This window comes from Polypterus senegalus, chromosome 3, assembly GCF_016835505.1.
Source record: "Polypterus senegalus isolate Bchr_013 chromosome 3, ASM1683550v1, whole genome shotgun sequence".
Classification (NCBI taxonomy): Eukaryota; Metazoa; Chordata; class Cladistia; order Polypteriformes; family Polypteridae; genus Polypterus; species Polypterus senegalus.
In genome coordinates this window covers 199,519,010-199,544,761 of record NC_053156.1, presented here as the reverse complement: position 1 = coordinate 199,544,761, position 25,752 = coordinate 199,519,010, and the positions used below count along the sequence as shown (strand labels likewise).

General features: G+C 37.7%; 1 protein-coding gene and 1 long non-coding RNA gene across 2 annotated transcripts; both read right to left on the bottom strand.

Annotated features, from left to right (window-relative positions):
* Positions 1 to 371: 371 nt before the first annotated feature.
* LOC120526857 (G2/M phase-specific E3 ubiquitin-protein ligase-like) lies at positions 372 to 4,198 on the bottom strand. Its single transcript, XM_039749978.1, has 4 exons — positions 4,111 to 4,198; positions 2,883 to 2,949; positions 2,077 to 2,291; positions 372 to 865 (listed from the first exon to the last, which is right to left on the bottom strand). The coding sequence occupies exons 1-4, from the start codon at positions 4,127 to 4,129 to the stop codon at positions 621 to 623; spliced, it is 546 nt and encodes a 181-aa protein (XP_039605912.1). The 5' UTR covers positions 4,130 to 4,198; the 3' UTR covers positions 372 to 620.
* A 12-nt stretch (positions 4,199 to 4,210) lies between these two features.
* LOC120526856 lies at positions 4,211 to 5,522 on the bottom strand. The gene is made up of 3 exons (XR_005633199.1): positions 5,459 to 5,522; positions 5,098 to 5,276; positions 4,211 to 4,286 (listed from the first exon to the last, which is right to left on the bottom strand). It is a non-coding gene; the product is annotated as an uncharacterized LOC120526856 (long non-coding RNA).
* Positions 5,523 to 25,752: the final 20,230 nt, after the last annotated feature.

Below are 25,752 nucleotides of genomic sequence, written 5' to 3'. Positions count from 1 at the left end.
TTAAACAGGATAGACTGTTTCTGTTCAAAAGTCGATTACCAAAATAATTATAATTGAACTGGAAATTGAAGTCAACCATCATATTTTATTTGAAAATGAACATTAATTTTACAAATGTTTGTTTAATAACAACAAGATCACTTCAATGGTACATCTCAGGGAAGCAACATTAACAAGGTTCAAGTCAAACTATTTCAAAAGTATGGTTTAAAACATTACATAATATGAAATATAAAAAAAGCTCTTAGTATTACATTGTAAAATTTCTATTTACACAAAATATGTATAAACATAAAACTTAGCAACTTCCTTTCTCTGAAAAATTAACATCATTAATAACATAATTGCAAACAAAATGTAACTGTGCACAACTGACCAAAATGAAATTACGTGAAAAATGACTGATGGAAGATCCTGGTTATTCGGTATTAAAGAAAAAATGTCCATGTTTGCAAAATGAACTCAAGCAACTTTAAATGTAAAATTAGCCAAAAACGTTCAAAACATAATAACTGACATAGCTAATAGTATAATTTTTGTGGAAAATGTAATGAAAGAGCAAGTTCAGGGCTGGCAAAAATATATGATGATTGGTATTCTTTCATTAATTATATCAGAATTTAGTGTTGTCCAAATCCAGGTGAGTTTAAAATACCAAAATTCATATGATATTTGAATTTATCATATGTTTTATGTATGGGGATGCTTAAAGAATTGGTGCATGTTTGAGCAATGGGATATGGTGACTCATTATGCAAGAAATTAACTGTTGGCTTTGGATGGAAGCCGATTGGTGGGATTGAGGAAACACCAGTTGAGAACATGAGGATATCTTCCAAAGATGGTTCAGCAAATGATGTTTTACCTAAGAAAATATAAGCACATGTTAATATCAGTTGTTTCACATATTAAGTAACTCATTCACATTGCCCTCTTTTTCATAGCACCACATCATTGAACAAAGTTCTGGCCCACCCTAGTTGTTACATATTGATCACTCACACTATTTAACACAGTGAGATGATAAGTGTCTATCTCTAAACAGCAGGCAGATAATTCATACAACAAAACAATTCATATAACATGTTTGTGCTTCTTAAATATGTAATCATTTTATTGGAATGCGTTATTAAAGTTTAAAACTTTGTGAAGTATGAAACCCAGAATGAATCTGTAGCACTGTTGTCCTTTGATGTTATTACTTCAAGCAGTTTCAACCAGTATTATACATTTTGTGCATAGCATAATGCATGATGTGCATCACATTTAATTTTGTTGCTAAATACACAAAAATGAATTGTACAGATAAGCATAACTATTTTATATGCATGTGTTTTGACCAAACTGTTTTTCCTTTTCCTCTTTCCTTAATATCTGGATTAATATCTTCAGATTCAGTAACACTATACTGTGCAACCCCAATGTCAGCAGCTTTGTTGCATTGTATAATTTATTCTTGCTGGTCCCATTCCTGATCACGTGGCATAGCAGCCCAAACCTATGATTAGGTGTCATACTGTACTGTATATAAAGCTTTGTAAACAATAGTCAGTGTTAATTAAAATATTACAGTAATATCTAATCAATCCAAAACACATAGTAAAAGTAATCTTTAAACATTAATGATAAATTGGAACCACCCTGAGAGATCCACACCCTTATTTCTTTGTTGGTTAAGAGATGTGACAACTTTAGTTTAATGTTGGTGAAATAAACAACCAATATAACAGGCATAAATTCATTAATTAATACAGTATATGCATAAATTGCTAGCCAGCTAAAAATGCCTATGAATTGTAAAAGTTAAAAAAGCAGAAATTGCTTAATTGGTTCATCTTAGTTGTGTGTTTATCAGAAGTAAATTATTGAACGCTGATTTGTACTCTAAACTTGTGGCACACAGAATACAAACTCTCATCCTGTGGACAGAACCTTGTGTGTCTCCTGCTGCACTTACATTCAGTGTAGTTTTTTTCATAAATTGTGTAAGGTGAAAATCTACATGTACTATACACAATATTACATATTTCAGTAAGTATACTAAACAAATATTTTCTCCAATACTTGAATTCAGACCTTCAATATCTAACAAGTAGTCTGCCCAGTATGCAGCTATCCTCAGTTCCTCTTGTCTTCTGTTGCTACCAGGCTGGCTAAACTCAGCTTTAAAAAGATTCTCTATAATTTCAGCTGTTATTTTTTTCTCAGAAAAACAGAAGTATTTCATGAATCCTGATGGATTTTGTTTCATTGCTTCAAGAACATTTAGTGTGGCTAGTCCTTCTTTGAACCTGCAAACAACATATACAAATAAAGATTAGGTTATTATTAGGTTTTTATATACAGCACTTATTTCATACTCTGAATATTACAAGGTGAGTGTCATTAGAAAACAATAAATAAAATGCATTTACCAAGAGACTGAGTTGACAATATAGACCAGGCAATGTAAAACCACCTTTAATGCCCAAGGAAGGACATACTCAAGAGAGGATATTTCATTACTGTGATGTACTGTACATCATGTTAAGAAAGGTGGTCAGTGTCTGTCATCCTTACTGCATATAGTGTTATGACTATATAAGATGTTATGGATAGCTTAGCAGCTTAGGGAATGCAGAAGCCCTGATGATATGATACATTTGCCAAATGTAACCTGGACAAACAGGATGATACCAGAAGACCAAAGATATAGTTCACATAAACAAATATATTAAATCCTGAACACAATGCAAGATAAATCATCAACCCACTCCTCCCTAATATGAATGGGATTAGGCAGGTTTGAGAATGTAATGCATGTCACATTATGATCTCGGTGAAGCATAAAACGCGTTGCCCAAAAACACGGACCACATACTAATATGACCATCAACACACACCTGTATATTGTGATGTCAACTTCTGAGGATATGTTTCCATAAGATCTGCAGCACTGTTTGCTAGAACCTCAGGAGTACAGATGCAAACATTTCTTGGTTTTAGTGCATTTCTCACAGAAACTATAATGTGTCACTTTTTGCCATTTTCTGAGGAGCACTCACAATGAGATATTGTTTCCAAAATCTTTGACATGTCAACAGAAGTAATTGCTATGAACATACAGATCTACAATGTAAATACACTGTTGCAATGAAAACCAACAAGTCTTTCTAGCACACATACACACTGATAATAAAACAAGCATTTGGACTTCCCTTTAGCTTTGCTATGTTTGCTGCTAAAACAGGGTTTACTATTTTTTTTCTTTACATTTCCTGTGTTCAGAAATAATACATTATAGTGCAAATTAATATGTTAGTAGTACTATTTTTTATTACTTCAAATGAATGCCAGCACTATACAAACGATTAAGAAACAGTCACCATTTAAGGGTGACATTTTGGGGCAGTGGAAGAGCTGGTACACTCACAGTAAGGAGACCTAGGTTTGTGTCCTGGATCCTTCCTGCATGGAGTTTGCATGCTCTTCCCATCACTGATTGGGACTCCTCTGGGTGGTGCTCTGGTTTCTTCCCACTGTCTAAAGACATATAGGTTAGGTAATTGGTGACACTAAATTGGCTCTAGTGTGTGTTTGATGTGGTTAGTGTATGTGTGTGTGAGATTGCCCAGAAATGGACTAGCGCCCTGTCAACAGTTTGTTCCTGCTTATTGTCCTATTCTAGCTGGGATAGGCTTAAGCCCTCCTGTAACCCTCACCTGAATTAACCGGGTTAGAAAATGACATGATATATTCACCATTACCCTATATTCTTTGCTGCTGCTAGTTTATACAGTATATGACTAAAGTCATGTGGTATATTGTATGTGCCACATTCCTCAGCAATACATGAAAATTTGGATTAGCTATTAACTACTACTTAATTTCACTTTCATTACATTTATTCTGATGAAAATCATGGTGGCAACATGCTCAGCTAGACAAATGTCATTGAATCTTCAATATCTTTTGCCAAATCCTCCTGGGGAATTCTGAGACACTTCCATGCTGGTCAAGAGGCATAATCCCTCTAGTGTGTCATTTGTTCACTTCTAGTTTAATGTAAATGCTACTTCCTCATCTTGGTAACTTTTAGAATTTATAAATAAAGCATTTATTACAGCTTACCTTTGAATACAAGCAGCATTTCTGGTGAAAAAATACCACTTCAGATAATCTTCCACAATTTTGTCTTTATCAGAAAGCTCCCTGATAACATGGCAAAGACATCCCGCTATCATAAGCATTGTAGCATGCACCTCCACTATACTCCTAAGACATTCCACTGAGGACGATGACTTGATCTAATTCATTTCAAAGTTATAATAAAATGTAACATTAATAGCAGTCAGTCACAAAGAAAAGAATGCATTTTTAAAATATGAAAAGTATATTAATTCAAAAGTTTGCAAACAAATTTATAGCACCTGCCCAAAAAGGAACCCAAGGGGTATTAAACCAACTTTTTTAATTACTTTAACATTTAGATTTATAGAAGCATATTTTGTTTGTTTAGTTGTTTTTACACATATTATGTATGGTTCTTTATATACATTATCTGTACACAATTTTTTTTAAATCTAACTGCTTTGTAGAAACTGGAGGCATTATAAAAGTAATTTAGTAATAGCCACTACCAAAGGACATCAAATATTTGACATGTCCAGGGTTCCAAAACATTTAAAACAGAAAAATACTATTACAATATCTATCTTCAAATACACTGATGACAACAGGGATGCAAAGGAGATCCTATTTATTCCCCGGATTACCCCATAGCATTGACTACCTTGCGGGCTAGGAGACACACATCTAAGTATGGTAGCCTAATGGAACACATATACACAGAGCATTTCAAATTAAAAAGGGTCTCATGTATTACATAACAATCTAATTTATTGTATTAAAATCAAATACATTACAAATAATATGTACTTATATATTTGCATGAAACATGCATAGACAAACAAAACAATGTTAGCACAGTGAAATAAATATCAGTTTAGTTTTCTCACAAACAATCCTAATTAATGAAGTATACAATTTTCAAAAAACACTAAAACATTCTGTGGAAGAAGCATTACTGTATTACTGTGCATTTAAGTCACGTAATACCTTTTGTAGCATCATCTGTATTTCTGGATCACAAACATCTTTTGTATCAGGGGAAAAGTTACCTTCACATAAAACATAGTTGAACAAGTTTTTCGAAAGGAACTGTGGCCCAGGACCACCATGAACCATGGACACAGCGATCATTCGCCCAATGATGAAATACTTATCATTATCAAATGCTAAAACAAAAACAAAGTGCAAAACCAGTCACCACATCCATTCAACTACCCATTGCTTAAATTAACTTATTTCAGCCATAGTTAATGCACATTATATAATGGCTACACTGGGCAAATGACAAGAAATCATACACGTACAAGATGTCAGTCCACTACAGGATGTGACAGCTCATAATACTCACCAGCACTGTCACAGGTCAAGTATTTTTCAGTTTCCCTTCCTTCAAATAGTGTTCTGTCTTTAAGATGTTGCATTAGGAGTTCTAAAAATTCTCGCTTGGGTCCTCCTGTGTCAATGCCACTCTCCATGTAGCCAGTATTATCACTGAATTTCACTAAAATGGTGTGTGCTGGATCAAAGGATGAACGCTTAAAACCACGTAGAGCTCCATCCCAAATGTCAGCTCTGTTTATATTGAACCGTGAGACTTTTTCAGGCTTAATTTGCATAGCTAAATTTTCCAGGATGTCTTCCACACTAACTATTTTGTCATTAAAACTGTATGCAAAAATAAAAAAACAGGAGAAATAAAATTTACTTTTTACAAATAACCAGTATAAGTCAACTACTGAGGAAAAAGTATATGAAAAAAGCAACATCCTCTGTAGGATATATAACAAGATTTTACTCATTGCTGACAGACTATAAAACACACACATTAATTTAAAAGATAACCATGAGTTGTTCTAAAGAACATATAAATGAAACAGATATTAAATCATTATTAAATAACAATAATTACCATATTAACTACATTTATTCAGACTGGAAGAGAAAGTGTTACCACAGAAACTTACCAATCAACATTGTGAGCAAATTCATCTTCTGATGAGCTACTAGTATCACTTTCAACTAGAATTGGAGCGTAAACCTCTGTATATGTTCTTGGAAAAAATAAGAAAGCAATTACATATTGAGATAGAAGGATCAATAGTAAAAGTGATGAATTTCAAAATGTTGCCTATAGACAAACTGGACGATCCCACCCATGAAATCTACTACGTTGTTCTTCTTATCTTATTGTATTTTTATATTGTAAGAAATTTTAAATAAATTACATTTATTATTACTTTGCCCATAAGTAACAATCTGGCTAATGTGCGACACTACTACATAAACTAATAAAATTCAAAAAAGGACATAGCAGCACTAGAAAAAGTCCAGAGAAGAGCGATTAGGCTGATTTAGGGCTACAGGGGATGAGTTATGAGGAAAGATTAAAAGAGCTGAGTCTTTACAGTTTAAGGAGAAGGAGATTAAGAGGAGACCTGACCGAAGAGTTTAAAATGATCAAGGGAATTAGTCCAGTGGATCGAGCCTGTTATTTTAAGATAAGTTCATCAAGAACACGGGGACACAGTTGGAAACTTGTTAAGGGTGAATTTCACACAAACATTAAGAAGTTTTTCTTTACAAAAAGAATCACAGACACTTGGAATAAACTACCAAGTAGTGTGGTAAACAGTTGGACTTTAGAGACTTTCAAAACTCGACTTGATGTGTTTTTAGAAGAGTTAAGTGGATAGGACCGGTGAGCTTTGTTGGGCTGAATGACCGGTTCTTGTCTAGAATCAATATGAAAACGTGATTATTTACATATATATTACATTTGTAAGAGTATCCTCTTATTTGAATGTTACATTTGAAGATGATTTGAGTCCTAAGGCATGCATTAAAGACATTACTAATTTTAAATTGCTTGGTTTGCAAATGTACTTTAAGTGGTATTCATCCTAAATAATGAAAAGAAAAAAAAGTTTTAATTTGTGTCTATTAATACATGTAATATTGATAACAATTGAGATACTATAAAATACTTTGTTCAGCAACATATTCAACGGAAATTATATAGGTAGCATTGTTGATAATACCTGTAGCAATGTGAACCCGTACTAACACTAGTGTAGCTTGTGGAAACATCCTTTGATGATGTGCTTGCCATATTTTGCTTTTCATTTGATACACGATTAATCAAAGACATCTATTAAAACAGAAACTGAAAATCAAAACAGTTTAAAGTAACAAACACAACAGGCACAGAATTACAGTAATTTACTAATACTGTATTTTAATTCAATTAAATTCTCATTTTTGTACAGCACTTTTAACTTAATGCAGACACTGAGCTCTGTGTCAAGTTTTCAGGTAAAATGCAATTACAACTTTTCTAATTATATAATGAGTACATAAAACGTATTGAGATAAACAGAGCTCAGCACTATCTGTTCCTTGATTAATTGTTGAACTATGGCCAGTTAACAACAGAGGAGATGAAAACAACAATTCAGTCAGTGAGAATTTGTAGCAACCTGCATTTTAAACTGCAAACATGGTTTTAAACTACTGTTATATTTTTTGTTTTAACTGAAATTGTTACTAATGCAGTTACTCCTAGTGGAGGATCTCTTTATAACCTTTGGTCTAATTGTGCTCTTTATAATATGAGTATTAATTCATTTAGATTTTGCTAAAGTAGCTAATTTAAAAATGCCCCATAGCAGGAATTTTAGGCACCAGCTCCAGAAAAGTTACAGGTGGGATAAACAAGCGCCTGTGATGATAAGAAGGCTGTGTCCTGGGATGAACTCTGATCAGTCAGCCAGGTAGTTTTGCTGTCATATTTTCAGATAAATTAAAAGATCCTCTTTAGTCAGGATGAAAACCATCTCTCTTGAAAACTCCAGGCCTTTCTCAAAAATCATCCAAATTAATCACAAAGACTCTTCTTTTATTTGAACACCAGATCTCTAACCAGCACTGAATGGAATACAATCTAATCCAGGGATTCCCAAACTCGGTCCTCGGGGCCCACTGTGGCTGCAGGTTTTTGTTCCCACCAGATTCATAATCAGTGATAATAACTGATAGCACTGATCTCATTTAATTAGCTGGTATTTTTTTTCTTCTTCTCTTATTCTACATTCAGAAAAGCACTGCAGCATGATTTTTACATTTATAAGACATTTAGAAATATTTCTATATTTGCTATTGATTGAAATACTTAACTCTTTTTTTGTTGATTTCATTATAGTTTGCCCTTTCTCTGTGCAGTTTGCAGCCTTCATTGTATCTTAATAATGACAATAAAAAGCGAGCAGAGCAGACCCCCAGGCAAATGACACTGAATAATGAAAAGCTGCAACTACTTTAGCGTCAGACCCACCAATTAGTAAATAATTGGATTAATTAAACATCTAGAACACCTGAAAAAGTAGAATGAAAATGTTAAAAAGAAAGAAAAATACATTTTTACCCATTGAACTGCTTAGTACATTTTATTACATTTTTTTTAACCAACCTTAGTTTTCTAATTTCTACATTGTTCCCAAATCACAGAATCTGGGCAATAACAGTTCACTTAATTAGCCCAGGAGTCCAATTAAAAACAGAAGCTGGTTGGAACGAAAACCTGCAGCCACAGTGGGTCCCCAGGACCGAGTTTGGGAATCCCTGATTAATCCATCCCCTCTAATCCTGGTGTGGACAGACAATTAAATTCCAACTTTTTCCTTATCTTTAGTACAAAAGGTTATTAAATTCATCTTTAATAAAAAAAGATTGCTGTAAAATTATATTATTAGTGTCACCACAAAGCAGTAAGGTAGATAGTATATGTATTAGTAAAGTATATCAGAGTAAAGTAATCAAAGATAAGAAAAAAATATTAAACCGTATACACAGGATAAGCATGAACAAACATTTCAGATTTACCACATCTTTACTCCTTGCAGTTAGATTTTCATTTTTTTCCCTGGGGGAGCTGTGGACAAAAAGCTGGAAGATAAAAGTGAATTCCAAAAAAAAAAAACATAATTACAAATTAAAACAGTAACTGGGTTTCTACACAATGCACTTGCTAGTTAGCTGTTTATACAGAACATTTGGGTGAAACATTATGACAACTGTTTTATTTTAAGCGCTACTTACACTACATTTCACTATGAAAGGTTTAGCTGAGCTGATTATGAATGAATAAACCTATTAATTAATTAATTGATTGCTTGATTGATTGTTTACCACAGTATCATTGAGAGAGTCCTTTTCTATTTTATGTTTTGGATGAATAGTCACTTCTTCAGGATCACTACTGTCATTTTCTGCAAAAATATTAGTTAAATAATTAAAAGTTAACCACCAACTAAAAATGCAGAATTATATCCTAAACAGTTGAGTATATATACTCACTAATAATGTACAAGATGCTCAAATTCCTCATGCATATATTTTCAAATAAATCACTAAAAACCACAATATTTATTTTCTTTCTTGATAGTCATTTAAGTAATAAACATACTTTGATACATCCTTAAAAAACTACGAAAAATGTAAAATTTTTACATTTTTAAACAGGTTGTCACAAGTTGTGCATAACTAGGAACTGATCAACCCATCAAACTGTATAAGTTATTTTACTACTATTTACAAAACAATTAACTTTTAAAAGTTAACCCTTTGCTTCTGTGATTTGTAATTAAATATACACAAATACTTAAATAGTAATTGATTCTGAACCTACCTAATTTATTGTATTCAGCCTCTGGGCAGATGAAGAATGTTATTCTGTTAAATTGTTTGCCAATTTCATTTTTGTAGTCTTGCAGTATAAAATTATTTGCAGATCCTGGTATTTTATTAACAAGACTCCCATCAGCATACAAAAGCACATATGGGCCTGGTGGTAAATCATTGTTGAATGTGCAGAGTTTTGTCTCAGCAGCGTGCAAAAGTTCATTTTTGGAACTTCTTGAAGAAATTCGAAGTGTTAATGTCCTGCCTCTTTCTTTTTTTAACATTCCTCCACAATCCCTCATAATTCCTACATTAATCTACATACAGAAAAAGTAATGAAGAAAGAAATAATGAAACAACATGATAAAATAAATAAAAAGAAAATAGTTTTGCATAAACTGGATTGGAACTGAGAAATTACAATCAGAATTAAAAAAACGCATTTATGTTCATTTATATATTCATTGATATGTTTCATAAAATAAATGAGTAAGACGACGTAAATAACTATACCTTTAATTAGTAATTGAACAGATTTTAAAAATATATTTCACGCTGTAATATTTAAAATATTCAGACGTACCTGTACACAACTTACAGTATCCTTCTGAGACTTTCTTTTAGTGGTAAAATTAACGGATCTTTCTTTGTTTTTTATTTCTTTGAAACGAAAAAACTCCGCCAGTGTTGGAGAATTTTCAGGATGCTGGCGCCCTAAACATTTTCAAAAGGGTTATTCGCTTTAGCGCGCACAAAGTACTGTAGCGAAAAAAATTACATATACTTAAATGCAAGAGTCATATTACCTGTTGGTGGTCCTCCCAGCGCCAAGGACGATTGGTCACCTGACGGCAGAAAGGCAAGTGATCGCCCACAGGTGGAACAAAAAGCTGGCGCAGCGCCCATGCCCAGCTGACTGCCACAATAGGGACAAAACAAGCGGACACGACAGGGAGTAGCCGCAGTTATCTAGTTCAAGTTTGACTTTTTTATTTTAAAAGTTTGTGAAGATGTTAAACGTTTTGCTCAGTTTCCCAAGACAACGTTTTCGTTTTTAATTACCAGGAAGTCACAAAAACTGTAGTTGTAAAGGGATTATATTTAACAAGAACAACCAGTATATGTTCGTCGTTTCTTATGAAATCTGGGCAATTATTACAACCAACTATCAACACCCTTCACTGAAGCGGACTTTCCCGCACTTAACATGTTCAATGCTCAGGAGATAAACGTTTACAGACCCTTGCAGTCGTCACACTGCATGTATACAGTTAAAATATAGGTTTAAAATATACAGAATATTCTGCATTTCACCTTTAAATTTGATCGGTTGAAGATATCGTTGCACAGATTTCTCTTCTAACTACGCATGCAGAGATTTCGTTTTGAAAGTCTCATTTCCGGTGTGGACATTTCCGTTTTCAAAATGCTGTTTCCGCTGTGAAGTTCACTTCCGTTTTCAGTTTTTGTTGATTTCATGCTGCGGCTTCTTAATGTTGATTTCATGCTGCGGCCTCTTAATGTTGATTTCATGCTGCAACCATTTCCGTTTTCAGTTTTTGTTGATTGCATGCTGCAGCTTCTTAACGTATATTTCATGCTGTCGTTTTTGTTCATTTCACACTCTTTCTTTTGGTTAATTTCACGCTCTCACTTTTTGTTAATTTCATGCTCTGTAATTAAATTGTAAATGTTACGCTCTCACTATTTGCTAAGTTTATGCCCTCACTTTTTACTGTTAACTTTATGTTTTCATATATTAATTAATTTCATTGTGGTTTTTTTTTATTTTGTTTTTTCATTTGGTTTGTTGTTGAATTTGTTTTTGCGCTTTGCCCTTCAGAGCCACCGTAGGAAAGGATTATGGGACAGGAAATGGTTGGCAAGAAGTGACGTTGAAAACAGGAACCGGAAACAACGTCATCATGATGGGACGGAAGTGAGGTGGATTGATGGAGCCGGAAGTGACGTCATCATGGTGGGCCGGAAGTGACGTTGTCGCTGCCATTTTGGAATCTGGATGTAGAGGAATTATTTTTCTTCAAGTTTTCTGTTGAGCAAAAGAGATTCAGGTAAGTACCACGTGACAACCCTCTATCTCGCGATGTTTCACTGACCTTTAGGCTCTTTGACTGCCTCCTAATCGCACATGTGTGACACTGTATATTCACCATTTGCTGTTCTGGGAGAGGAGGTAGAAATAGTGACTGAATATAAATACTTAGGAACTAACATAGATAGCAAACTTAACTGGAATAGAAATACAAAAAAAAAAATAAATAAATAAACTCAAACTATTTACAGTAAAGTAGACCTTATGTTATCCTTTTATTGAAGTATGATCCAGTCTGTTGACACTTTCAGCTTTATTGTCTGGTTTAGTAGTCTGTAGTTTAGTAGATTACTAAGCATGCAGCTAAAATTGTGGTTGATGAAGATTCTTGGGTAAGTGTGTGTAAAAGGAAAACGCTAAAGAAAATGGAAATCTTCAACTGGTGATAGACATCCATTACATTTGGAACTTAACTTCTGTAAATTAGGAAGGATAGAAGTTTTGAAAACCCACACAAATCTCTCTAGAAATTCCTTTCTTCCTAGTGCCATACAACTTTTTAATAAGGAATACTGGAGAAAGACAGGTTTGATATGCATCCTGTAAGCATTTTTGGATAAACATGCACTGCCTTATCTTAATCTGTCTTGCATTTTGATTTTTTCTCTCAATCATTAGATGGAACTGAGAATACAAACTTCATGTTTTCTTGTGTAAACATGACTAAAGAAACCTTGAACCTGGCCACCCCTTCTTGGACTGCAACCAAGTTCCTTTGAGAGAATGGACAAGATGGTTGCCCTTCCTTTCGGAAGACAACCAAGATGGCTACTGCCTCTCAAACCCACACATCAGGTACAGCAGAGAGGGTGCAAAAGAAAAAAAATCTAACTTTGTATAACATTTCAACAATCATTTGGGATTAAGTGACAAGCTCCAAGCTCCGTGAAGGAGGCCAGCTATGTAGGCTATGCTGTGAAAGGAAGAATGAATGCTTAGCTAAGAAGCTGCATGTACAGAAGAGGATGAGGTTCATTAGGGGAATGAGGCTTTAATTAGAGTAAGAAATGTGATGCATCCAGGACATGGCTAACGCATGGGTTTTGTGGTTTAACAGATCAGTGTAGCATTACAGTAATCCCTCCTCGATCGTGGGGGTTGTGTTCCAGAACCCCCCGCGACAGATGAAAATCCGCGAATTAAAAACCATATGTTTGTATGGTTATTTTTATATATTTTAAGCCCTTATAAACTCTCCCACACTGTTAACATTATTAGAGCCCTCTAGACATGAAATAACACCCTTTAGTCAAAAGTTTAAACTGTGCTCCATGACAAGACAGAGATGACAGTTCTTTCTCATAATTAAAAGAATGCAAACATATCTTCCTCTTCAAAGAACGCGTGTCAGGAGCAGAGAATGTCAGAGAGAGAGAGAGCGCGCGACAGAAAAGCAAACAATCAAAAAATCTATACGTGCTTTTGGGCTTTTAAGTATGCCGAAGCACCGCGATAAAGCGGCATTTTTTAGGGGAGCGTCCGTAGCATCTGATTGGGCGTCCGGAGCGTCTGATTGGGTAGCTTTTAAGCCATCCGCCAATAGCGTCCCTTGTAAGAAATCAACTGGGCAAACAAACTGAGGAAGCATGTACCATAAATTAAAAGACCCATTGTCCGCAGAAATCCACGAACCAGAGAAAAATCCGTGATATATATTTAGATATGCTTACATTTACAATCCGCGATAGAATGAAGCTGCGAAAGTCGAAGCGCAATATAGCGAGGGATTACTGTACACAGTGCGATCAAGGTGCCTTATTTTTGTAACCAATTCTTTGAGATTCTTTTCTATTACAACAGAGATATACAAATCTGTTACATGAGCTGAGGAGACATAAATAAGACTCTGTAATTCTGCTCAGGGACCATCCATCCTGCTTTTCTGTTAGCTGCAGGGACATCCCTTTTCGCAAAAAGAAAATGACAAGCTTCGTTCTGTCTAGTTTTTCGGGGTGATTTACATCGATTACATTTCTACCAGAAGGGTGGTACTTCCATTAACTCAGGTAAGTCATGGGTGTGCAGATAATGCTCAGGGGGTTGGGACTTCTGCCAAATACTCTAGGCCAGTGCTTCCTGATTCATTTTACCCTCGCACCCCCGTGACGGACGAGGCCAATTTCGCACCCCCTTGGTTTGAGAAGAAGTATGAAAAAATATGAGTTCATATGATAGTTCATAATACCCACACAGCACTAAGTGCGCATAAGAGCGGAAGTCATCCGTTTTAACAAGCAGCATTATTATTTTCTTTATTATACATAGATTATGATAAAAGTATATGCTTTTTCTCCTCTACACTACCTTTTCCCAATAATTATGAGGTCCATCAGGTATTTCTAGAATACACTACACCTTCAACGTGTCAGTGTAACATATTCGAGGGATTTGGTACTAAGTTTATCTTCCTGTGTTGCTGTGATCAGTTCATATGCTGCATAGTCTTCTGCGGAAGCTGTGTATTTTGGCTTAGTGCTTTTCTTCTGTTTTGTTGTCTGTAAGATCTCAGAGAAACTATTTGGTACAATAGGGAACAGCACTCATGTGTTACAAAAATTGAACTGAAGGTTTTGGAAAAATGGATACATAAGCTTCACACTTATTAAAGGTGCCTTACAGCCCTTAAGATAAAGCATGATGTAAAATGGCATCCTGATTTGGCATCATCCTCCAGCAACTGCCTGATGTCCATATACACCCTAGGCTGGCAAGAATCTGTTGTACTACTGATCCTACTAGGGACAGAGTATGGTAACAGGGGCCTACACTTCAAGCACCCAGATCTACGTCAGTTACCAATTGTAGTAATTTTGGGGAACTCCATTATGCAAAACTTGAACTATGCACCTTATGGCCAGAAAACATTTTCCCTTCAAGGCCTGTCTGAAGTCATTCTGAACAGAGTATGGCATTGTTGTCATTAACATTTTTGATCTGTTCTGGAATAGACAGCATTTTTTCAGCAGAGATGAACTATACTCCAGACGACTAGGCATGCAGGTCTTCTCAGGCAATATAGTTAAGGTAATTAATCTGTTCTGACTATTTGAAATGCGGCACAGTGGCGCAGTGGTAGCACTGCTGCCTCACAGCAAGGAGACCTGGGTTTGATTCCCAGGTCCTCCCAGCGTGGAATTTGCATGTTCTCCCCATGGGTTTCCTCCAACAGTCCAAAGACATGCAGGTTAGGTGCACTGGCGATCCTAAATTGTCCCTAGTGTGTACTTAGTGTGTGAGTGTGTGTGTCCTACCCAGGATTTGTTCCTGCCTTGCACCCTGTGTTGGCAGGAATTGGCTCCAGCAGACCAATGTGACCCTGTGTTGGGATATAGAGGGTTGAATAATGGATGGACTATTTGAAATTGATCAGAATACTGATATACAATAAATCTGAAATGTAACTAAACTGGTAGTGGATTTTTTTTAAATGTATATTAAGTAACTAGTAATCATTGCATTAAAAAGGTTATACAACTAGGGATTAATGTGCACAATAATCAGCACAGTAATCAAAATCCCTGTCATCAACTGATGAAATCATGATAATCCATGACTTATAAAACAGCTTTATCCAGCATCACTTCTCTAACTAGTCATCATGCTACATAAATGACTTTATTAGTAATCTTGATATTGATTTAAATCGTAATAATTTTCCATCAGACTTCAAGAAGCTGCAATTGATTAAGCCAATATTAAGTATACATAGATATATTAAAAGAAACAAGTGCTGCAGTGCAAATAACAGTAATCTAGTTAATATATGTATCCATTTGAAAGCCTATAAGCAATCTACACCAGAGATAATTTATGACTTCTCTGAATGTTTGAGCTGTAATGAATAAGTTCTTCCTGAATGACCTTATTACTAGAAAATTGACTATTTTACTCTTTTTAACTTGACACAATGATAATTCAGACCGTTTTAGATGAAGCAGCCTCAAACTAATGTTTTACAGTCTGTTTAAAGAGAAAATGGTGGCGGTTTAAATGACATTGTAAATAAATCAGTTTGGGTAATTTTACTGGTTTGAATACCTGGCAGAAATAATTAAAGCTATACTTGCCAGCTTTATTAGAAGCAACTTATCATCCACCAAAATATAGTGCCTTGTTTTAATGAATACTCTGATCAGTTATCTATAATAATGACTATATATGACTACAACATTTCAATAGCTGTTGCTTTTATTCATCATTTGGATAAATACAGTGACCCAAAAACAAATTTTTGGAACTTCTGGATTGTCTTAAATTGGTATGTCTCTCAGCAAACACAAAAAGCTACCTGACTATATCACAGACTTAGTAATTTTAAAGGGAAATAAACAAATTCAAGATATTGCTATATCAGATTATTACTGCATTTTCTTAAGCATCTTACTGTTTCCAGTTTAAAAATCTACAATTATCTGATATGTTAAAATGTCAGTCAGAACCCACTGTTCATTTTCAAACTGATGGCAATGTAAATTACCATGGTCAAGCTGAAGACAATGGTAAACAATATAGCTCCTGTCAAAGTAAAATATGTCAGATTAAGTTAGTGTCTTGGAGAAAAGCTAGCAGTATATAAACAGAAAAGAGAATGCTGAAAAGGTAGAATGAAAGTGGGCAAATACTAAACAAACAGTTGACTATGAAATACTGAAGATAAATAACTAAATTCAAGGCAGCTCTTTGACCTGAGAGATGCTCTTATTTTAGTAGCACAGGGGATCAAAGAGTACTCTTTTCAACTATAAACCAGCTAGTAAATAAAGCACCAGCCATGAAGTCTCTCTGCAAGGCTCAGAAGGAAAGTGTGAGGTGTGCTATTTTTTTTTTATTTAAAGAAAAAGTACATACCATTGTGGTGTTATGGGTCCACAGCTCGTTGAGCAAAAGGCCATTCATTTTAAATAGATAATCACCGCACCCGAGGCGGCTTCGTGAGGGGGGGCGTTGTTGTAGCGAGCGCTGGGCAGTCGCCGATGTGGGCGTTTCTCACCGTGCACAGGTGAGGAACTGCCCACATTCGTGATTGCTCCCGTGGCTAATGCTACAGCTGTAATGGCCCCTCACGTTTTAAAAAGAAGCGCGAGTCGGTTGTGGGGGGAGAAAGAAACGTTCGCGGAAAAAAAATGGAGAGAGGAGAAAGGAGATGAGGAAACGATCGGAAAGAAAAAGGAAAGGAAAGAGAGGACGGAGGTTACAGGGAGCGAGTGTGGAAGCAGGCGGTGCCGGAGAGAGACAGTCACGCGGTGCGTGCATGTGGTGAGCGCGCGATCGACGAGCTCGTGGGCAGCTGTATGGAAGCTGGGTGTTAGGTCAACACCTAGACGTTTGAGTTGAGGTTGCTCCCGCTGAGTGAGCAGGTAGCGGGAGTGCCTAGAGGAAAGCGACGAGCCGCAGAAGGCCGTGGAAAGGCAGCGGAAGTCGGGAGGCTTGGTGGTGGAGTCCCCAATGTGAGCGTCCTGGCTATTGGGGTAATCAAGTCTCGGGGACTGGGATGAGTGCCAGACCGAAGCCAGGGATCGGGAGGTCTCCAGTCTCGGGTGTGTTGTAGGAGGGCAGCTGCAGAGAGCGTCTTGCCTGCTGCTTGGCCCAAACGGGATAAGCAGGTGAGACGCTAACAGAAGAGCACCGGATTTGTTGTTGGTTTTTAAGACTGCTTCCTAAAAGAAGATTTTAACCTCTCGTTTTTAAGGATGTGTTTTTTTTCTATTTATTGATTTTTAACCTCCACATGTTCTTTTAATGGATTATTTATTTATTGAAGAACTGCACTATTTATTTGAACACTGTTTTTGTTGACTGTTTTAAATAAAAGCATTATTGCACTTTTTGTACCACCCCTTGCTCAATTGTTTATTTGCCTTCACTGACTAGCTCTCTCGGTAACATTATCGACGGTGTTGGGTTCAAGGGTTCCCAAAATCAGATGGGAGGGTGGAGCCAGAACCCACATCGTCACAACCATAAGGTCTACTACAGAATGAACAAAAATAAAAGCATATTGATTCACCTCCCACTACTCTTGTAATCTAAAATTATTTTGCTAACACAAACTTAGCTAAACTTTACAAAAAACTAGACAAGTGTTATATCATCAACCTCTATTCTTCCTATTCCATCAATTGTCTTTAAAGAAATCTGACATGTTAATGATGTATTAGATATTGTAAACTGTTCACTGGCCTCTGGTATTTTCTCAGTTCTATTTAAAAATGCTGCAAAAAAATGGTTCTGATCCCTGTGTTCTAATTTTAAACCCATTTCTAATCTTTATTTCGTAAGTAAAAATCATTGGAAAAATTGGTCTTTATACAGTTGAAAAACTACTTAAATAAACACACTATAATAGATAAATTCCAGTCAGGCTTTAAGATTAACAGTAACTATAGCACAGAAACTGGCTTAGTAAAAATCATTTAGCATTAAACCATAAACTATGATAAAAAATAAAGTATCTATTCTCACTTGCCTGGAAAATAATGCATCATTTGATACATTAGATTAAACGATTCTCATTAAAAAAAAAAAAACTTACAAAAAAGGGTGGGCTAAATCTAATGTAGATTTAAATTGCTATGTGAAACTGCTGTTGGAGTACGCAAATGGTGTTTTCACAAGTTCCACAAAATGTGATTTGGTTTTATAGCTGTTGGCAGAAGCTGTAGAATGACCTCTTCACAAACTTTGATCATATAAAATTTATTGAAGGGCTTTGAGTACTTATGTGATGAACTTTTAAAAATGTGTATATATATATATATATATATACACACACACACAGGGGGTCCTCGGGTTACAACACAGTTTCGTTCTTACAACAGTGGTGTAACCTGAATTTTGGTGTAAGTCGAAACACACCCTAGCCTAAGTCACTTACCTAGCTGCACGCAACCAAACTAGTTCACTAATGTAGACTTTAAGTATGAAACTAATGGTGTAAGCCAAAACACTCATGTCTCAATTTTTTAAGTATTATGGGAGCAAACGTTATAAACTCGAAATGTTGTATGTCGAAATGTTGTAACCCGAGGACTCCCTGTATATATTTGATGACTTAATGGAAACAGCTATTAGTGACTGTCAAGTGAAAAAAAGGTTACAAAATATACACGCAACCATAATTTATCATCTTTGCTTCAAAATGCATTTTCAAAGAAAACCATTGAACTATAATCCTGCATACTAGTTACACTATGCTTTTATTTTTTTTTATTTTTAAAAAAAAGCTATCTTCAAGTTCCCACCATAACTGGTCTAATGCACCCACTACATGCTAAATTCTTTCTGAAGTGTTCCAAGAAGAACCCCTATGTTAATCTTATAGTGGATCTGAAAGTGAAGACTCCAGACATGTTTCATTTAAAGCCTGTAATCGTTCACAACATGCAAGCAGTGTATATCATGAAATAATAAGGCTATGTTATATGTAAAAGCCTTTCATATTCAGATTGTCAACATGTTGAGAATAGAAAAAAAAAACTTCCATCCCTCAAGATCTTACTGCAATGCTTCTGATGCCATTCTAAAAATCACAATTAATGCAGCTCTCAGATGATCTAATAAAGGCTCTTGCTAAAATCGCTCTGAACTCTACAAGGAAACATACCTTTAACTTACAGTGTAAGTTATTGAAGCAGCAAAGGAACATTTTGGGGGAAAACACTAATAAAACTTTCTCTGTAAAAAGTAAGACTTTTAAATCAGAGTGGTCGTTTCCTAGGAACACTTCTAAGCATAACTGTACTGTTCATCTCCAATTTAATAACATCCTAGACTTAATAATAGAGTATACACACATAAAATGTATATGGTATCTCAGAAGCAAAAGATCATGCCGAAATAAAAGACTACTCCTTCAGTAGATATTTCCATGTCTAAATCCAAATTGGACAGATAGATGAGAAGCATACTTCAGTATTCTCGATAATGACAAGGTAAAACTTTATGCATACATTGTGCAGAGATATTTGATTCTACTTAAGAAAAATCTGCACACCAGCAATCTGACGCTTTCTCCCTAATGAAAAAAATGCAGAAGTACCCAAGAAGGAAACCCTATTCTTGAAGATCTAGTATTAAATGAAATACTGAAATGTGCTTCTGTAAAATGAGAAAATACAGAATTGAGTCCATATAAAATGTCTAACCCTAACATTGCCTAATGGAATGAAACTGGGGAGTTTGCGTTTGATGGGACCACTGTTACTAGTAGTGATATAGTTGATTTAATGTGAAACTTGGCTGCTTCTTACAAATTATGTCAGTATTACAGAACCCATTGATTGAAAGAATTTGTAAAGACTGTGGCCATTAGAATGCCTATTTCACAGTGCCAAGTGGTGAAACCAGGGAACCGGTTTTAAAAATCCCACTTCTGTTCAAGGCGAGGTGGAGGATTGATCAGTGAAAAACAATGTTATGTTATTATAAAAATTACAAATCAATTACAATATGGTTCATTTAAAAACTATTTACAGCTAACTTAAGTTTGAATGCTGGTGAATGTATGAAAGCATCATTGTTTTAGGGTATGTAGCCAGGAGCAGGAAAGATTTGTCACCATGGTTTCATTTCTGTTAAGATTTTTAACATACATTTTGATGACGGTCTTAAGAATACTGTTTTCTCCAATACTGAAGGAAAAAAAAGGTAGTGCTGACCACAGGTGATGGAGTCCCAGCTTTGAAGCTACATGCTCTTATAAGTAATCTGTTGGTGGTTTACACAGAAAAGTGAGCATTTCTCTGTTGAAGATCAAGTCTAGGTTGAGGTTGCACTAAGAATAAAAAAAAAAAAAAATTCCCACCTTTGGTAAGTAATACGACTAGCCAGTGTGGTACCAATAAGTTATGTTTGTTAATTATGAACATAGACAGTAGTGTTTGTATTTTTTCAGATAACTGGTCAGCCACGAATACTCTGTAAAAGTACTTTTTTGTGCTCTGTGTTGACACACTAAGGTCGACAGAGTTGTATCCATGTTAATAGTAAAAGTATGTTATGTCTATGATTTATTTCAGGAAGATTAATCAAATACAGCACAGGACCATAAGGTTAATTTTCCGAGAGAGAGGGCCACAAACATATTTCAAACCTCATATTTTCTGTTTTCATCAGGGAAAAAATTCCCACATTCTTTGCCCAGAGTTATCATTTAAAGTTACAGCAGCTTCGGCTGCTAAGGATTGCCTTGATGGGGATGTGAATACTTACAAAACACCAAACAATTCATTGCATATTTGTAATTACTTTAGACCACCATTTTTCATATAGACATCAAAGAATCTTTTCCTGTTGATCTTTATCAAAAAAGGCATATTAAATTCACTTCAATTCAATGTTATAATAAAATATGAAACTTTCAAGGGGTTAATACTTTTACAGGAAGTGCACAGACAGTTCCTTAACCACTGGATATGCATTCAAATATCTTTTTTTCCTAAACAGTGTTTACCTTTTGTCAATTACATTTTGTGTTATTTTACATAGCCTACAAAGAGAGACTCCTTCCAAGTGGCTGCATGGTACATAATGGACAAGGGTGCACATAAGATTTCCACTGCACTTTGTACACAACAATTAATTTGAACTGATCACACTGCATTCCTTTTTTCATAAGAAGCATTACTATTTTAAAAAAGCCAAGGCCACCTGCATGTTGATACCATGATCACAGTGACAGTTGACACTTGGTATTTCATACTTTGTGTGACTGTTGTGTGCTTGTGCAAAAAAATACTGAAAACTAAAAGTGTCACAATGATGAAAGAGATTAAAGTGCCACAAACCAACACATTTTGTACTGTGATAAGTGCTATTTGACAGCCATGAATCTACACCATCTGAATCACAATGGCCTGCAGAAGCAGCTTCCCAAAAGCATAAGTTAAATGAGAACTCCTCTAGCTGTTTGCATAGGAATTAACAGTAAGCAATAAAAAGTAAAGTGGAACAATTCCGAGTGATGTCAGCTAAGCTTGACCTTTCATTCAGCCCGCACCAAACTGCGTGACACAGCCTGCATTGTAATAAAAGAACCAAGCACTGCTTTTCAGTGTGTTAACAGAATGAATAAGTTTCACCAACTCTGAACTGTGATTTAGAGCAATTTTAAATCAAATTTGAGTTCATCACGTAATGAATAACAGTGATCGTAAGTGCGACTTTTTCTTGTCTAGTAGTCTACGGAACACAGACAGCAACTCACATCTAGGCATCAATATTGAAAAATGTCAATAGCCATACATGGGGATGACTAAATGAAATCATACCCCAGTGGCTGAAAGGCTGCCACAGAGGAGGAAGTCTAATGAGGTGAAGTGCAGAGATGGTCTCCTTTTAAAATGACTGAATTGCACAAAAACATTTTGCCTTGCCCCAAAAATGACAAGGACATACTGCTTTGCAATGTGTGCGCAATATGCTATCTCAAGATGCTGATCAATGTTTGATAACTCTTGAGTTTAAAAATGGATATATTCAACTAGTTTTAAAGCATTTGTTTTTGTGTTTGTACACCTGCCCCATGACTCCCAATTTAAAACTCAACAGGCTACATATTTTTGACTATATATATACTGTACATATATTGTGGAGGACTGCCGGCTTTGTGTTCCGGCCCTCACCCCCAGGCCGCCAGGAGGAGCTCTCCCTACAGCAGGATCGTTGCCCCGTTTTCCAGCAGGGCCTCATGGACTATGTAGTGTTTTTACACAGCCCTTCTGGATACTTTGGGGGCCACTGGGAGTCGCTGTAGGGGGGCTCGTGGGCTCCGTGTGTGGAGTACATCACGGTCACGTGACAGGAAGGAACGACGTGCTCCTGGGTTGAAGAAAAGGACTGTTTACCCTGACCTGGAAGTAATAATGAACTGTGGACTAATTGGGCAGGAACACCTCCAGGTCAGGGGCTATAAAAGGACTACGGGCCAGTCCAGACACTAAGCTGAGCTGGGAGGTAGAGGGGCGAAGTGTCTGGGCTAGGAGGAGAGAGTATTTTCATTGTGTTATTGTGTAATTTATGAGTAGTGTGGAGGGTGCTTTGTGCACAGTGTTATTAATTAATAAAAAGTCTGGGACTTTTATTCAGTGTCTAGCGTGGTACCTGAGGGTTCAAGAGAGCACTAGTGCCCCCTACTGCCACACTGGCGTAGCCGGCAGGATTCGCTGGCCGTCTGTTGGCAGGGGACCTGCATTTCAAACAAATATTGTGTGGGCAGACAACCCTAGGAAGGCCACACTTCAAAGCACAGAGGTGCTACAGAGAGCGTTGCGTCGGTGAGCCTTCTGCTACTTCGGACCGTGATGGGGAAGAAGTCCGGGAAAAAGAAGGTCAGTACCAGCGGGGTACAGAACATGACCGAAGCTGAAATGACCTGGGCTTACCTGACTGGGAGCGAGGAGGACCGGGCACTGATAAAGGCTGAAAGAGCTCGAGTGGCGAAAGATCAGGAACGTGGTCAGCCATCGAGCGCCGGACTCCCTAATCAGACTGGGGAGACCGCTGCCGAGTCTGGAGGTAGGTGCCGGGAAAACGCCTGAAGTGTCGGGGTGTTACTATTCTTGTTTTGCAGAAGCCCACTTCCAGAAAGCAAGCGTTGCGTCGGATGCCTGCCTCATACCTCGGCAAGATGGCCGCGATTCCCAGAAGGCAAGTCAGGCTAGCTGTCGGCAAGTGATGACCCCATTCGCGGACAACAACCGCGTAACCTCGCACAGAGAAGGTCATTTTGGGTCCTCCGATGAGGTCACACGTTCCCCGACGGACCTGAGCTTCCTGAAAGGGAAGGGGACGGCGAGCGAAGCAGCGCCAACACAAGTAAAAGGTAGCAAGGAGCGGGATGTGACCCAACGTTTCGCCACTACAGGAGGACAGGAGGAGTGCACTCGGCCGGTTACGGCCTCCCGATCCTCGGTGGACTACAAGACCCAATTGCCTTTGCGCGACCCAGCTGAACACATGCCAGGGAAGGACATGCTCATTGGTTCCCGGCCGGAGTGTAAGGAAAACTTGGGAGCGCAAGTACCACCGGCCGTATTAACTAACTGTATGGATTTTAAGGGACTCGAGGAATGCCTTGTGCCACTACACCGTTTCTTTCAGGAGTTGCTGGAGCTGAGTAAACATGTGGAGGAATTGGGAGCGACGGCCACAGCACCATTGAAGGGTCTGAGGGATTTCGTGCAGCGGCTGGGCCGGGAAGCTCCGGAGGTGATCAATGCGGGAGTGCAGGTGAGTCTGACCCGTATTGTAGAATATAAGGGGACACAGTGCGATCTGGCACCGCAGGTAATAAGTAGCAGTTGTCAAAGCGCCATGTGCCCGACAGAAGAGTGGGGCACGATGACCGAATGGTTGGGGAACGGAGCAAACAGCCCGGGGCATGCGTGTGACGTGGCTTTCCGGAGCAGTGCAGAGCTCTAGGACCCGACCGGTTTTAAGTGCGAGGTAACGCCGGTGACAGGAGGGCCGGGGGAAGCGCCGATCGTGCCGGTACAGGTGAACAGTGCTGTTCATCGGAGCGATGCGGTGCTAATCACGCCGCCTCCTGGTAAATGTAGGACAACAGGTGTGCAAACAGCAAAGAGTCTCTCTTCTTTCCATAGAGAGCCTCAGGCTGAGCACAAACCCCAGAATAAACGGGAGATCCCCAAAAGAAAACGTGGGTCTTCCGACAGAACAGAGAGAAGGGCTGAGAGCAGCCTTGTAATGCCCCCTTGGCGGAGAAAGGGGCGGAGACGACACTGACGGAATTTCCAAGGTGTTTCTGGTCTCGCAGAGGAAGACAACCAGGAGGACATCGTCAGTGTTACAACTGCCGTCGGCCGGGCCACAAGTGGAGAGATTGTTCCAGGAGGTTCACTACGGGACATGGACAACGCAGCCAAGGTCCGGCTGACGCGTCCTCCTGGAGGAGGACATGCCTCGCGGGGCTGGACGCTCCGCCCCAGTTGTCATCGCTAAGGGGGGGGAATTGTGGAGGACTGCCGGCTTTGTGTTCCGGCCCTCACCCCCAGGCCGCCAGGAGGAGCTCTCCCGACAGCAGGATCATGCCCCGAGTTCCAGCAGGGCCTCATGGACTATGTAGTGTTTTTACACAGCCCTGTTGGATACCTTGGGGGCCACCGGGAGTCGCTGTAGGGGGGCTCGTGGGCTCTGTGTGTGGAGTACGTCACGGTCACGTGACAGGAAGGAACGACGTGCTCCCGGGTTGAAGAAAAGGACTGTTTACCCTGACCCAGAAGTAATAAAGTGTGGACTAATTGGGCAGGAACACCTCCGGGTCAGGGACTATAAAAGGACTACAGGCCAGTCCAGACACTGAGCTGAGCTGGGAGGTAGAGGAACGAAGTGTCTGGGCAAGGAGGAGAGAGTATTTTCATTGTGTTGTTGTGTAATTTATGAGTAATGTGGAGGGTGCTTTGTGCACAGTATTATTAATTAATAAAAAGTCTGGGACTTTTATCCAGTGTCTAGCGTTTTATCTGAGGGTTCAAGGGAGCACTAGCGCCCCGTACTGCCACAATATATATATATATATATATATATATATATATATATGTGTGTGTGTGTGTTTAATTTTAGAACTGAACCTGAACAAAAAATTTGAACTTATCCAAACTTATCCTTTATTTAATGACCAATGTACAGTAATCCCTCCTCGATCGCGGGGGTTGCGTTCCAGATCCCCGCGATAGGTGAAAATCCGCGAAGTAGAAACCATATGTTTGTGTGGTTATTTTTATATATTTTAAGCCCTTATAAACTCTCCCACCCTGTTAACATTATTAGAGCCCTCTAGACATGAAATAACACCCTTTAGTCAAACATTTAAACTGTGCTCCATGACAAGACAG

What these genes read in the sequence shown, in the direction of transcription:
- LOC120526857 (XM_039749978.1), bottom strand. An exon ending in GTTGACATCACAATATACAG is followed by an intron (nt 2,292 to 2,882) that starts GTGTGTGTTGAT and finishes TGTTGTTTGCAG; the next exon opens with GTTCAAAGAAGGACTAGCCA. An exon ending in CTACTTGTTAGATATTGAAG is followed by an intron (nt 866 to 2,076) that starts GTCTGAATTCAA and finishes ATATTTTCTTAG; the next exon opens with GTAAAACATCATTTGCTGAA.